The sequence below is a fragment of the Engystomops pustulosus genome, chromosome 5 (assembly GCF_040894005.1).
Source record: "Engystomops pustulosus chromosome 5, aEngPut4.maternal, whole genome shotgun sequence".
Lineage (NCBI taxonomy): Eukaryota > Metazoa > Chordata > Amphibia > Anura > Leptodactylidae > Engystomops > Engystomops pustulosus.
The window spans coordinates 130306743-130323250 of record NC_092415.1 but is presented as its reverse complement, the minus strand read 5'-3'; the positions used below and the strand labels follow the sequence as shown (position 1 = coordinate 130323250).

General features: G+C 42.7%; 1 protein-coding gene across 5 annotated transcripts in view; it reads left to right on the top strand.

Annotated features, from left to right (window-relative positions):
- Positions 1-16508, top strand: part of TRIO (trio Rho guanine nucleotide exchange factor) — a 373142-nt gene that overhangs the window by 179945 nt on the left and 176689 nt on the right. For all 5 annotated transcript variants that reach the window (XM_072153041.1, XM_072153043.1, XM_072153042.1 and 2 more), the window contains exons 30-31: positions 5051-5241; positions 13110-13211. In XM_072153041.1, coding sequence (XP_072009142.1) covers positions 5051-5241; positions 13110-13211 — 293 coding nt within the window. The remainder of the gene's footprint in view (positions 1-5050; positions 5242-13109; positions 13212-16508) is intronic.

The window sequence follows — 16508 nt, the reverse complement described above, 5'->3', positions numbered from 1 at the left end:
AGAACCTGGAGGTGATAAAGCAATGCAAAGTTATACTCGGCCCAACCCCAATGGGCCAGATAGTGAGATTGCAGCGGACTGCCAAACAAGGTAAAAAAGAAACCAAAAAACGGAAAACAAGAGACAAAAAACAAGAAACGAAAGGCGGGGAAACTGGAAACCGAAAAATAGAGTCCGGCTCCTACGAAAGGGCCCGTGCCCAGCTGCACATGTAGTCAAAATTGAAGGTGTCCAAAGTGCAACCATGGGCTGCCAGCGCATGCCCCGGAAGATAGAAAAAAAGGGGGACAGGGAAGAAAAGAAAGAAAAAGAGGAAGAGAAAGAAAGGCAGAAGAGAAAGAGGCAAAAGGAAAAGGGGGAAGGGGAAAGGAGGAGGGGGAACAAAAGAGGGGGAGGAAGGGAGAAAAAGCCGGAGGGAAAAAAGAGAAAAAGACAAAGACAAGACCGCCAGGGGGAAAAAAGGAAGTAGAAAAGGAAAAGAAAAAGAAAGAGAAAAAGAAAACCGTCCGGGCGGGAAGCCAAGGCGGAAAAGAAGGAAAATAGGCAACAAGAGGGAATGGGTGACGTATGCCAGAGGGGAACCCAAATAAATGTGAATGCCTCATAGTGATGAATGGAGGTGCCAATAGATGAGGGCCCCAATGACCAGGGTCCAGCCAGAGTGATAAGTGACTGGGTTGTGACAATATGGGAGCGTGATGCCCAGGGGAAATGGCCGTGCCGTGATGGTGATGGCGGGTTTGGGTTGGCTGGTGTGAGGCATGTGCAAGGGGAGGTGTGAGATGTGCAGCTGATGTGAGGAGGGGGTCACAAAGGCAGAGGGTGACCCGAGGTGCAGAAAATAGATGTGCAGTGAGGGGTGAACAAAAACGTGATGGTGAGAACACCATGTGCCTGTGAACCAGGAGTGAGGGAAGGGGGAGGGGGGAACAGAAAAGAAAGACCAAGAAAAGCCTGAGTGGGCTGGCTGTAAGAAATATATGTGCGATGGGGATCTCAGGGGTGTGTGTAAATACCTACTTTTTGTAGAAGCCCGAGAAGAGCATATCTTCATTCATCCCCAACGGAGCCAGCGTTTTCAGTTCGAATATCCATTTGGCTTCAAGACGGAGCAAAGCCGGGGTTAGATCCCCTCCCCTTATGTTGGATTGTACTCTGTCAAGGCCAATGACTTTTAGGCTGGAAGGGTCACCCCTGTGCACGCTAAGAAAATGTTTGGCAACTGTAGATAGTTGTTTCCCGTCTTTGAGATCTCGTTCCGCATTATTAATCGTAGAGATATGTTTTTGCACCCTTTTTCGTACCTCTTGGCCCGTTTGCCCCACATACATCTTAGGGCAGGAGCATATTAAACCATAAATGACACCACGTGTCCGACAGTTCACATAGGACCGGAGTCTGATGGACTTTGGATATTGTCGCCTCTTAGGATCAGGGGACAGATTGTACAGTCTCCACATGGATATGTGCCAAGAAGTCGTTGACCATGTCCAATTGTTCTCGTGGGTCGTTGAAAGTGGCTCCTCGTTAGATTGTCGCGCAGATTTTTGGCTCGTCTCGCGACCATTTTCGGTACCGGGGGAATATGTATATCCAATTTGGGCTCACTTTTTAAGATGCCCCAATTTTTATGTAGCAATCTGTAGATGTCCGACCATTGGTTATGATAGGTCGTAATCAGGCAAGGTTTGCCATCGGATGTTTTTGTTCTTGGTGTAAAGGTGTCTTGTCTTGGAGTTTGTTTAGCACGGGTGAAGGCTTTGGAGATCTCCAAAGCCTTCACCGAAAATGGTCGCGAGACGAGCCAAAAATCTGCGCGACAATCTAACGAGGAGCCACTTTCAACGACCCACGAGAACAATTGGACATGGTCAACGACTTCTTGGCACATATCCATGTGGAGACTGTACAATCTGTCCCCTGATCCTAAGAGGCGACAATATCCAAAATCCATCAGACTCCGGTCCTATGTGAACTGTCGGACACGTGGTGTCATTTATGGTCTAATATGCTCCTGCCCTAAGATGTATGTGGGGCAAACGGGCCAAGAGGTACGAAAAAGGGTGCAAAAACATATCTCTACGATTAATAATGCGGAACGAGATCTCAAAGACGGGAAACAACTATCTACAGTTGCCAAACATTTTCTTAGCGTGCACAGGGGTGACCCTTCCAGCCTAAAAGTCATTGGCCTTGACAGAGTACAATCCAACATAAGGGGAGGGGATCTAACCCCGGCTTTGCTCCGTCTTGAAGCCAAATGGATATTCGAACTGAAAACGCTGGCTCGGTTGGGGATGAATGAAGATATGCTCTTCTCGGGCTTCTACAAAAAGTAGGTATTTACACACACCCCTGAGATCCCCATCGCACATATATTTCTTACAGCCAGCCCACTCAGGCTTTTCTTGGTCTTTCTTTTCTGTTCCCCCCTCCCCCTTCCCTCACTCCTGGTTCACAGGCACATGGTGTTCTCACCATCACGTTTTTGTTCACCCCTCACTGCACATCTATTATCTGCACCTCGGGTCACCCTCTGCCTTTGTGACCCCCTCCTCACATCAGCTGCACATCTCACACCTCCCCTTGCACATGCCTCACACCAGCCAACCCAAACCCGCCATCACCATCACGGCACGGCCATTTCCCCTGGGCATCACGCTCCCATATTGTCACAACCCAGTCACTTATCACTCTGGCTGGACCCTGGTCATTGGGGCCCTCATCTATTGGCACCTCCATTCATCACTATGAGGCATTCACATTTATTTGGGTTCCCCTCTGGCATACGTCACCCATTCCCTCTTGTTGCCTATTTTCCTTCTTTTCCGCCTTGGCTTCCCGCCCGGACGGTTTTCTTTTTCTCTTTCTTTTTCTTTTTCTTTTCCTTTTCTACTTCCTTTTTTCCCCCTGGCGGTCTTGTCTTTGTCTTTTTCTCTTTTTTCCCTCCGGCTTTTTCTCCCTTCCTCCCCCTCTTTTGTTCCCCCTCCTCCTTTCCCCTTCCCCCTTTTCCTTTTGCCTCTTTCTCTTCTGCCTTTCTTTCTCTTCCTCTTTTTCTTTCTTTTCTTCCCTGTCCCCCTTTTTTTCTATCTTCCGGGGCATGCGCTGGCAGCCCATGGTTGCACTTTGGAAACCTTCAATTTTGACTACATGTGCAGCTGGGCACGGGCCCTTTCGTAGGAGCCGGACTCTATTTTTCGGTTTCCAGTTTCCCCGCCTTTCGTTTCTTGTTTTTTGTCTCTTGTTTTCCGTTTTTTGGTTTCTTTTTTACCTTGTTTGGCAGTCCGCTGCAATCTCACTATCTGGCCCATTGGGGTTGGGCCGAGTATAACTTTGCATTGCTTTATCACCTCCAGGTTCTCAACTCCATCCGTCCATGTCTCCATCCTCAAGATTTATGTTCTGCTTGCCTAATCCATGTTCTCCCCGCAGAAATCGATGCCTGCCTCCCATGCCTCAGGTCCTACCTTTCCGTGTATTGTCACCGCATATAATCCTGCGCTTAGGACTTGTTTGGTTCTCTGACAAACCAAGTATCCTCCCATTTCGCACTTTCGTGCGTCTATTACACTATTCTTAGCCCTTCTGATGCTACCATGATGTAACATTCTTGTGATGCGACTATTATTGTATGTTCCGGTATGAGTGTTGGGCGAATGGGTGAATGTGCATGGGCCCATGCAGGTATACATGTTGGACTGAGTGTGACTATGTCCACCGAAGATTCAAGATATATCTGAGAGGCCTTTGGTGCTCTGTTTATGTGTATGCTGCACCTTGTATAAATCACGTATGCACTCTGCACTTTAATAACCATGTTTATTGTCTTTATTAGAATTTCTGTTATCTATATATAATTATTTCTTATGATATTGTCATAATGTTGTCCATTATTTATGATTTGACACTGGCCACAATGCCCTTCATATAATATATTGTATGAATCATGTATGTACTTGTGCACTTTATCAATCACGGTTATTGTCTTTATTAGAATTTTTGTTATCTATATATAATCATCCTTTATGCTATTGTCTTAATGTTGTCCATTATTTATGATTTCACACTGGCTACAATGTCTTTAAGAGAATACATTATCAATATTGCATTATTGCTTTGGATGTACATAACAGCGTTTGTATTGCACCTTAGCCCATGTATAATACTCACTGAATTGCCAGCAATGCATTTTTTGCTCCCCTTACTGTGATTAATATGTTCATACTTACCATCATTTCCCCATTTCGCGTCCTCGGCGTTGCCTGGATACAGGGGGTGCGCGTGCGCGGTCGGCGAGCCGCGTCAGCGGAAGTGGCGCCGGGCCGCGCTGGGCTCCTCCCCACTTCCGGTGACGCCGTCCTGGACGCGATCCCGACACACACCGGCCATCCATCAAACAGTATCGGGCACAGGTATAAAAACCCGGGTACTCCGCTAGCAGGGCACCCCTGAGGAAGCCGCGATACGCGGCGGAACGCGTGGGGCGACTTGTCCTGGGTCCACATCTCCTCCTCACACATTTGGTAAATATTACAGGCTAGATGGGTGTCTAGTGGGCTTTCCATCCACTCTCAGTCACTCCAGCGTAGAGGATCCACCTGCACTTTCGTGCTCACATTCCGACACATCCTCGGGCTGGACTGTCTGACAGTTATTTTCGCTCACCTTTCCTCCCACAGACACAGGCTTAATGCATATATTAATGATCCCATAGTGAGCTGGTTTTCTTGTGTGGCCCAGGTCTGGTTAAACCCGACATTATCAGGTGTCGGGCTCCGGAAGATTTTGTACATATGGGTGCACTGGGGTGCATTCCTTTTTAAATGATTTTATGATATTTTTGTCCTGTTCATGTTTGTCTTGTGTCCAAATTTCAATAAAGTTAATTGTCATTGATTCGCTACTTCACACATGTTGTTTTCTCTTATTTATTATAAAAATATGTACTACATTTGATCATCTTGGTCCCGGTCATCACAAAAAAACCCCATTTGTTTCCTCTTTATTATCCATTCTTCTTTAACCGGCAAATCAATTTTTTTATTGTCAGGTTTTGAGGAGAACATTGACTCGCAGGGAGAACTGATTTTGCAAGATTCATTCCAAGTTTGGGACCCTAAAACATTGATACGAAAAGGAAGGGAAAGGCACCTCTTCCTCTTTGAGATGTCTTTGGTTTTTAGCAAAGAAGTGAAAGATTCTACTGGAAGAAGCAAATATATTTACAAAATGAAATTATTTGTAAGTTGTACTGTTTAATTCAAAATACAAAGTTATTTGTTTATCATTTGTACGATCTACTTAAGAGTTTACTATGCTTTAAATATTGGCACACTGTCCTGTTTAAAAGTCGACACAAGCTGGGTTCTCTCCAGACAGACCATGGTGTCTGCTGTACTATACAACTATACATATACCGTATATACTCGTGTATAAGCCGAGTTTATCAGCACAAAAAATGTGCTGAAAAACGTCCCCTCGGCTTTTACATGAGTCAATACTTGTAAAAAAATAATTAAAAATGGACTAAAAAAAAGAAACTATTTACTCACCCTCCGGTGGCCCCGATGCGCAGCGCTGCTCCCCCGATGTCATTGCGGCTCCTCTTCTGGCTTCCCGGCTCCTCTTCTTGCTTCCGCGCCGTCTTCTGTCTCCTTTAACATCCCATTGGGCGCCGCCATTGTTCTTCTCCCGTGCGGCGCTTAGTATGACGCGCCGCTGCGCCGCACGGGTGAGAACAGTTGTGGCGCCCAATGCGATGTTAAGGTAGAAGACGGCGCGGAAGCAAGAAGAGGAGCCGGGAAGCCAGAAGAGGAGCTGCAATGACATCGGGGGAGCAGCGCTGCGCATCGGGACCACCGGAGGGTGAGTGAATAGTTTATTTTTTTTTAAATTCTGGGCTGACTGTATATTACTGGGGGCATGCTGTATATTACTGGGGGGCAGGCTGGGGTGGCTGTATACTACGGGGGGCAGGCTGGGGTGGCTGTATACTACTGGGGGCAGGCTGGGGTGGCTGTATACTACTGGGGGCAGGCTGGGGTGGCTGTATACTACTGGGGGCAGGCTGGGGTGGCTGTATACTACTGGGGGCAGGCTGGGGTGGCTGTATACAACTGGGGGCAGGCTGGGGTGGCTGTATACAACTGGGGGCAGGCTGGGGTGGCTGTATACAACTGGGGGCAGGCTGGGGTGGCTGTATACAACTGGGGGCAGGCTGGGGTGGCTGTATACTACTGGGGGCAGGCTGGGGTGGCTGTATACTACTGGGAGCAGTATGGGCTGGCTGTATACTACTGGGGGCAGGCTATATACTACTAGGGGGCAGGCTATATACTACTGGGGGGCAGGCTATATACTACTGGGGGGCAGGCTATATACTACTGGGGGGCAGGCTATATACTACTGGGGGGCAGTCTATATACTACTGGGGGGCAGGCTATATACTACTGGGGGGCAGGCTATATACTACTGGGGGGCAGGCTATATACTACTGGGGGCAGGCTATATACTACTGGGGGCAGGCTGTATATTATAGGGGGCTGGCTGGCTGTATACTTGGCTGGGTCTGTGACCAATGCATTTCCCACCCTCGGCTTATACTCGAGTCAGTAGGTTTTCCCAGTTTTTGGTGGTAAAATTAGGGGTCTCGGCTTATACTCGGGTCGGCTTATACTCGAGTATATACGGTAAGTCAACCTTTCTGTGCGATGTGTGCCTTTGCCTCCTACAGGTTCTCTGGTTGGAAAAATCTCCAAAATTACCCTGTACTTTTTCCTCTTTGTCTGCTAAAAAAATGTTTGTTTATCTTGGTCTGGAGCTCTTGGTGTTTGCGATGACACAGCTGACACAATACATGCACAGCGAAGCTGGGGTGTGTACTGTGCTGGCTTCATTGAAGTGCTGCAGAAGAGCCGAGAGCACCAGAGTGTATTCCAGTGCACCTTAGGACTTATCTATTGGTAAATATATATTTTTAATGTAATGGTAATTTCATTTACCTGTATTTTATTCAAAATTCCTTTTGAGGCTCTTTTTAATTGGTATGGTCAAACCTTACCAGGGCATGGGCACCCGAATCTTGTCCACAGGTTTTTATTAGTATTCAACAAGTCAATGACTGTAATTAGGATTAATCTGAAAAACTAGACAAAACAAATTTTATACTTCTACTATTTTTTATTTTCAGTGATAAGACATTGTGGGGAAACTGCTAAAATAGGTTGAACAATCATAGGGCTAAGAATAACTGCACACAAATCATACTGGCATTGATTGCATTAACCCATTATACAATAAGTGGCAAGTTTAAAAGGGCTTGAAATATGTGCAAAAGAAACTAAATTAGTATACATACTACACTGGATAAATTCACTAGTAAAATTCCACTCGTTCTTTATTAACCCCTTTTTGGAAATCTACCATAAAAATCAAACCAGGGACACTTACTCATAGATCCAGGCACTCTGACTGTTGTAATTTTCTTGAATTCCTTATCCATTGCCTCCTTCCTTCAAAAATCAACTTTATTTTTTTTGCTAATTAGTACCTCTATGTTGCAGCTTCACAGACTGTTTGCACGGTCTCCCCCTGTCCTTACTCTTTCAACACTTTCCCTTCCCTCGGTAGCAATTTCCATGGCTGTGGAGTCTAAGCCAAACCTCCATCTCTGACTCCTTAATTTCCCGAATTTTGAATATGACTCCAGCTCCACTAAAATGGTGATAAACTCCGACTTGACTTTCATGGTCCCTGTAGCCCTTGAGATAAATGTGGGCATTCCTTTCTAGTGCCTTATTCCTCTGATGTATAGCAGAGGAGCTTCACTCTTGGGTATGTACACAGAAAGTGCAGCACACATTCAATTCAACTGAAAGGGGATCAGATGAGCACAAGCTTCGCCAATGGGATACTTGCAGCCCATGAAGCCATGATTTTCAGTCAGTACCCAGTCAGGGTCCAATGAACGCTTATATAGCTCATGTAACATAGTTGATGACAGCCTTCATTGACGCAGGAGTCCAGGTAGTGAGGGGTGCAGCTTACAATTCCACACAGATCATATGTATCTTCGTTCATTGTTTGTATTCTTCAAGGTCAGGACCCAGAGCATAGCATCCCAAGGATAGGATGCTCGAGTTCTGCTCCAGGTGCTGATGCCACTGCATACAACCAGCGTGGCACATGGAGGAGACCAGCTGCAGTGTGCTGCAGGGAGGAGAAGAAAAACCAGAAAAGGAGAGAATGTAATTTTTTTGCCTGCTCTGGAGTCTCCAGTAGTATTGTCTGCTATGGTATCTCTAATATTTGTTTTCACTGGAGGTCTCCAGCCTGTGAAGCTGCTGCATGGAGGGGCTATGGTAACACCCCAGGGCCCTTCTGGATCAAAACATAATTTTCAAAGTTGATTTTAGAAGGAAAGAGGTAATATGGAAAACGAAAGGTGAGCTGTAATTAGTTGTGATGAGCAACTAGAACAGTTTTTTGCTTTCAGATACTTTTGATTAAAAACTCCACACCCCCCATCAATTTTTCCTTTTTTGTCCATGTGGGTAGTTGAGCATTTTTTTCCAAAATGAATGTGTGATATACTTTTAAGATGCTTATAAGTAACTTATTTACTAAATGTTTGTAGGGAGATTGTGGAAAAGAAACTCCACCAATTCTTGTATTTTAATTTAAATTTTAAATATTTCTCTGATCACCATAAGGTATTTCTAAAAACTTGGCATTGAAGTGGTATTCCCACGAAGACAAGATTCTTAAATATACTCAGGATGACAAAATAACACATTCTCTAATTCCCCTTTAACAAAAATACAACAATCTTCTGACTATGGTCGGATTCGTCTCATGGAAAGCTTCTCTTGTCTGCACTCGGCAGTGGTCTCTGCCTCCTGCCCCTCCACCCATTTATTAAAAGACCAGCTCAGACAGACTACAGACACAGACACTTCCTGCTGGCAATCAACATTGTGTAGAATATACTATAAAAACTACAGTCAAGATACAGACTTTATTCTAGGGGACGATTAGAAGAGATGACATAGTGTGTTATAGGTGAGATAGCAGAGCTGACTGTGTCTTATTGATGAGATAGCAGAGCTGGAGTTTGTCATTATATCTTCTATCCATCTTATCACTCTGATCTGTCTTATCTTTCTTTTCTATGGGTCAGATACCAGTACAATGTTTATAAGCTAAACAAAAGTGTAGTTAAACCCTATACCCTGATAATGCAAGCACATTGTCAGCACACAGCATGTCATTGCACAGAGGAATCATGAAGTTTCTGCTCCTCGTCTACACTTTTACACTTCAGTTATAGGTTTATAAGTTTAGAATTTTATGTAAGACCGATATCACTATTGAACAGTGACATTAATTTGTTTTCCCTCTATCCTCTCAACAAGATTACGTAAGATAATTTCCTGTCTGATATCAGCAGATCAAGTAGGCTTTATGCCCCAAAAACAGGATGGGTTATTGCTTGCCGTGTGGGACTCCATAGTGCATTCCTGTCCTTAGAAGTTTAATTTCTCTGAGATTTTCATAGATGCCATTATGTCATTATACTCTGCACCATCAGCTTTTGTTGGTGGCATGGGGCTGAGATCCAAGAGCTTTTCGATCTCTAACTGAATCAGGTAATGGTGCCCCCTCTCTCCCCTAATTTTCAACCTATGTATAGAACCATAAGCACAGGCAATAAGGCAAAACCAACAAATAGAAGGTGTGTTGTTTGGGGGAGGGGAGCATGTGATTGGGTTGTATGCTGATCATATTATCATCTCATCTGTTAATCCGGCTACGTTACTGCCAGCATTGATGCAGACAATAGACATGTACTGTAATAATTCCTATTACAAAGTTAATGAAAATAAGAGTCACACTTTCACAATAAATTGTGACTCTATAAAAACAGAGAAGCTAAAATCGAATAACCCCTTCATATGAAATCAAGGAGGATTTACATACTTGGGAATTGAAATTGGCCCTTCATTTGTTGGCATAGGATTTAAGACATCCTCTTTTTAGTGTGTGTTGACTGTGTGCTTCTAATCAATAAGCATGTGTGCAAAGAATGACTCAAAGACAAATTGCTGATGCAAGATTTGCTAATGCTGTTACCCAGGGCAAAAATCTGCACTGCACAAGCTTTATTTGGTTTCACAAAACTATATAGAAATTAGAAAAGAAGCAGAAGGGGGCGGAGAATTCCCAGCTTGATTGGAGAACTTCCCTGCTGTTGCTTATTGACATCATGTTGACATTCTTTAGCCTTGATTGTTTTGGTTATAATCACGATGCCGGCGCCATCTTAAAATTAAGTCTCTGTTACAATGCTTTTACTAAAATAAAACAAGTAGAAATGACAAGATTTGATCTATTAGCTAGGTTTACCTTAACACATTAGACAGTATAATTAGTCAATAGTTGTAAATTACTCCAGACAATTAAAGAAAATATCAATAGATTAAAGTGAATCTCCCTGACTCCCTAGAAATGCTAAAAGCCTGTTTACTACCAATCATTCTTTATGCCTTCCAATGTATCCTCTTGCTATGGCCCAGGAAAATGATTAGTAAGGTTCAGCAATGCCTAAACCAATTCGAGAGTATCTAGAGACACGCTATATGTTTCACGTGACTGATAAGAGACAGGCTTTTCAAATATTAAGGTTTGTAAAGCCTGTCTTTTAGACCCAATAAAAAAATATGGAAATGAGAATTGGGTATTGATTGATGATAACATCTTGGGGAGACCAGCCAAAGATTCCATAGTAGGAACCTGGTTAGGTGTAAATGAGCCTTCCTTACAATTGTTGAGCTCGACTAAAATGATGAAAGAAGTTTGGAAAAATTCAATTAGAGGGGTTATTTCCACCACATAAGGAGACTTAGAGGGGTTATTTCCACCACATAAGGAGACTGGCTAGGCTGTAAGAGGAAGGGGAAAATCGTCTATATGACGCGAAGAGGAAATGGAAACGACCTTCCCGTTATTGAATGGCTGTACGAAGTACGAGCTGGGTACGATAATTATATGTGCAGGAACTATTCAGAAACCTTGTTCAAACTGCACACAAGGTGGTATATGACTCCTAGCAGATTGGCCAATATTTATCCAACATATTACTGCTTATGTTGACATGCTTGTAACCAACAAGCCAACCTCTTTCATTTATGGTTGAAGTGCCCCAGGATAATTAAGATTTGCTGCATTGGGGATATTGCTATTGTTCACTTCCACAGCTTTCTAATTAGTAGTGTGCGCTGGTTTATTAGAAGAAATACAGTGAATACTTATCAGTGTTAGGCTATATTCACACTGCGGTTGCCCGCCCTTAACGTACCGTAGCGGGCAACGGCAGTGTACGGGGAGAGGAGGAGGTGGTGAGCGCAGCTCACCCCCGCCCCTCTCCATAGCAACCTATGGCGCACGGCGCCGTATTACGGGAAAAGATAGGACAGGTCCTCCCGTAGGGTGCCGTGCGCCCATAGAAGTGTATGGGGGACGTATATCGGCCGTATATGCGTCGGCCGTATATACGTCCCCCATACGTAAGTGTGAATGTAGCCTAAAACGGGATATGTTCTGTGTCCAGGGCAGTTATTAGGAACTGGAAGTCTACAGTCTGTCCTACCATTTAGGATGTAATTGCAGGAGTAAACAAAATTTGGTGGACAGAACAATGCATGTGGGAATATTGTGTGTTAAAGGACACCTGTCATCAGGTCTCTGCCACTAGTCCTGTCACCTCTTCCTGTTGGAGCAGCTCACAAGGATCCCATCCCAGCCTTTATCTAGTTATTTCATACATTAATCATTATAAAATCATCTATTCTTTATCATGTAAATGAGGCTGATCACATGGTCAGAGGCAGTGATGTCACCCCTGTTCCCCCTCCCCTCTCCTCCCCCTGCTCATGTCTGTGTGTAATGTATAGTAATGTATAGTTATTGTGTGTGCTGCATCTGCTGACATGCTGCCTCCTCCTAATATACAGGTAGAGACACAGACATCAGCTACACATGAATCTGACATGTTCTGCTGTAACATGGCTGCCTGGAGCTGCTGTATCTCTCCTTTACACACACATGCACACACAGGCTGCAGGGGGTGTGGCCACCAGCACCAGGAAGCACATCATTATACAGCCTCACACCATTACACAGGCTGTCAGTCATGCACTGGGGGTGTGGCTGTGCCTCCCACTCATGAATAGAGTGGACAGCTTGAATATGCTAATGACTCATTGGACATTTCACAGGTCATTTGCATACAGCTTTAGGACCTCATTGCTTAGGTTTACAGGCATGTAGAGGGACAATGAAGGGATAGAGGCAATGCTCTCTAATGGCAGTTTATGAAAATATATTTAGTTTAGGGGGGTTATTTTGCATGACGGGTTCTCTTTAAATGTAAAAAGAAAAAAAAAAAGTCTACCGCGATTAAAATTACTACTAGGGCCTGAATGGTGTTCATCTTTCCTTTTTTTTTTTTTTTTCCTTTTTTCTTTTCTTTCTACCCTTGTTCTTTACATTTATTTATGAATTAGATAGAGGGTATGTACTGTACTAATTGATTATTTCTTCTATGTGTTTCCTTGTATTTAATAAGTTTATAATTATAAAATGTATAAGTTTATAATTTTACACTAAGTTATAGGAGCTAAAACAGCAATACAGCTGAGTAAAATTGTAAAGTAAAGGGCTAAAAGTGAACTTTATTTTGTAAGCATCACTAGGGGATTAAAATTTCAGAACTTTATTTCACGGGCACACCCCTTTAATTTGGTGATAATTTCTATATACCGTAGATGTCTTTTGTTTATCTTGCTAATGTTTTATAGAAATAAAACTTTTCTGTGAAAAAAGTATGATTTGCCTTACCAGCTACCAAAAGTCATAAGAGTTTATTTATTTTTCTCTGTTGCAATGTCTACTCAGGGATACATGACTTTTTATGAATGCAGCATGTTTTAAATTTTTTTTAACATGGTGCTTTATAAAAGGGGAAAGAATGATTATTTATTTTTGAAATATTATATTAATCTATGCTTCTTATATACACACACAATCATTTTAATTTTTTATATTTACAGACTTCAGAATTGGGAGTCACTGAACATGTAGAAGGTGACCCTTGTAAGTTTGCTCTCTGGGTTGGAAGAACTCCATCATCTGACAACAAAATTGTCCTCAAGGTTAGTTATGTGTGTGATTAAGTTTGTCTACACTTTGTCACTTGACCCACAACTCCTCCAAACAGAAAAGGGATGTTTATTATCTGGTTTATGGGTGGCCCTATTATGAAATTGTACTTACCGTGACATTTTTTTTTTTTTGACCAACCCATTTTAGTGTATGCCTTGTTCCATTTATTGGACATTAAAAAGTGAGCATCAACCAGTGGTCTAATTGGTAATTCCAATATAAGTGCTTTAGTTAAATGCACTGTGGTTTCAAAAATAGCTTTATTTCTTTCCATTACACAGGTTTTATTGTGTTTTAATATGTTTTCAAGAATTAAACGAATGTGTACATAAAAGAAAAAACGTTTTTTGCCATCTTCTGATGCTAATAACTTTTCATACTTTGGTGTACGGTTTCATTGCTACCATTTTGAGGTCTTTGCGACATTTTGGTCAATTTTTATTCCATTTTTTACGTGAAGCCTTGCCTGGTGCTGTTCCTAATGTGGAAGACACAAGCGGAAGGGTCTAAGTATAGTGACATCACTGCCTGTATATATTTCTGCGGGATTCCAAATCGCATGGCACTTTTTTTCCATTTTGAAAAATGTAAAAAAATCAACAAAAAGTGATCAAAAGGCCGTACATTCCTAAAACGTCATCAAAATTGGCAAAACAATGATACCACCCACTGCTCTCTACACCGAAGTATGAAAAAGTTTTTAGCAACAGAATAAGGCAAAATACTTTTTTTTTTTTTTTTATACAGGAGATTTTAATTCTTGTAAATGTATGAAAACATGATAAAACCGCAAATGCTCACCAATTTCACTTTATTTGGAAATTTTTCCTCGCTTCCCAGTACTTGAAATAGAATATTAAATACCGTCACCATGAAGTGCAATTTGTTACACAGAAAACAATCCCTCACACAGCTGTTTACATGGAAAAATAAAAAAGTTATAGATTTTTGAAGGTGGGGAGTGAAAAATGAAAACCCAAAAATGAAAAAAGCTTAAACAATACCAGCCTGCGGTACTTTGCCTATCCGTTATGGCATCCACAGTGGCGACATGGGCCTCTCCTGGATAGGGGCAGCATATCATTCTTCTTACGCCACACAAACTAGAGGCGTGAATGTACTGGTGCACAAAGCGATCCCATTCCAATGTATCAAAAGCATCAGCTACAAATGGCTGCAGACACGGGGGATGGGCTGCGCCTTTGGAAGCTCACTCGTTCTGAATACCTATTCTACGCCCGCTAGATAGAAATCCTCGGGAAGTAGTTGAATTCCTCCAGTTCAATGTGGGCTCCGCCTCTCATTGGTTTGGGATGCACTGAAACCCTTTATCGGTGACTGCTTTATCAAATGCATTATTATTCTCAATATTAAACAGCGGTAATATCTGCAAGACATACAGGTACAGGAAGGGGTACAGGACACTGAAAGATGCTATGTAGATATGGGCTCAGAAGCGGATTGGGGCAACTGGGTAGAAAACTCATACATTCGCAACGGCATAGGTCAAGAAATTCTTTGTACAGCAGAAGTACTTTGAAGGAGGGGAAGCGCAGGCAAATTACTGGCATCAGTAATTAGGACACCGAGAGACTCTTCCCGCATTAAATCTCTGACTAGCGGATCTGGGTAGGTGACTACTTCTGATGGGAACATCCTCGCAACCTTTTGGGCTTTTTATGAAGCCTTATTAGATGAGATCTCTCTGACCAAGTTAAAAAGGGACCAAATGAGGGCATTAAATGCCCCAATTAGGCTAGAAGATTTGGAAGAGGATATTAAAATTTTACACAATGAGAAGTCACCGGGGGCAGATGGTCTAAGAGGTATTGGTGGAGCTTGGCAAACTTCCTGCTTCCATGAGTTATAGTAGTAATACTCAAGCCAGGCAAGGATTTACTGCTACCGTCGTATAAGCAAATATCGGTGTTATGTACTGGTAGCAAAGGCTAGCAAAGGCACTGGTAAGAGCTACTCACAGGTGTAAACCACCAAATTCTAGAATTGTCATCATAAGGGAGGGGAAGGTGAACATGAAAGAGGTGAGTATATTAAATATCTCTTTTATTACATGTCAATTAAAATGAACCTTGTCAAGTTCTTTTTTTTATAAACAAAAAGAAGATTTAGGGTATTATACTGTACTTGGGATAGGGGTACTATACTGTAGGGTGGTGACACTATTCACCCAGGGACTGAGAAAAGAGAGGGGAGTCCCCTTTAACCGGTTCAAGCTCAGCGCCCGATATATTGGACGCTGAGTGCAGTGCCTTAACGCTCAGTGTCTGAAATATTGGGCGTTGAGCTGATGCAGGCTCAGTTCAAGATCGGAACCGAGCTGGTATCGGGATACATGGGGTGCCGGCTGTAACTAACAGCTGACACCCCAGTGTAAAACTCAGACCGCAGGTTTTTAACCCTTTAAATGCTGTGGTAAGCGCGACTGTGACATTTAAACTGCCTTATGGGGGTCTTTGCCCCACGATACCCTCATCCCCCGCCCGATCGTTCCTATGGCAGCCTTAGAGTCTGATTAGGACCCCAGAGCTGTCATGATGTCATCTCAAAGGCACAGTGTCGGCCTATGCATAATATGCTAATATTATATACATCAGTATTGCAGAGTATTATCATGAACAAGCAATCAGATGATTGCTTGTTCATGTCCCATGGTGGAAGAAATAAAAAAGTTAATTAAAAAAAATGTTTTGCAATAAAAAATTACATTAAAACCCACCAAAAATTTAGATTTTTTTTTTAACCTATTTAATCCCACAAAAAATGCAATAAAAAGTGATAACAAAAAACATGATCAAAGTGATAACAAAAAAAAGGCAATTCTGAATTATTTTTTTTATTACTAAACACAAAACTTATCAGCCAAAATTTACCACTAAAATGAAGTACAACATGTGAGGAAAAAACAATCTCAGAATCACTTTGATAAGTAACAGTGTTCAAAAGTTATAACCATATATAGCAACGCAATGTCAGAATACAAAAAATGGAACTGAGCCTTAACGAGAACCCTAAACTAAATATATTTTCATAAACTGCCATTAGAGAGCATTGCCCCTATCCCTTCATTGTCGCTCTACATGCCTGTAAACATAAGCAATTAGGTCCTAAAGCTGTATGCAAATGACCTGTGAAATGTCCAATGAGTCATTAGCATATTCAAGCTGGTCCAGCTTATTCATGAGTGGGAGGCACAGCCACACCCCTAGTGCATGACTGACAGCCTGTAAAATGGTGTGAGGCTGTATAACAGGGTTCCCCACGGCCCC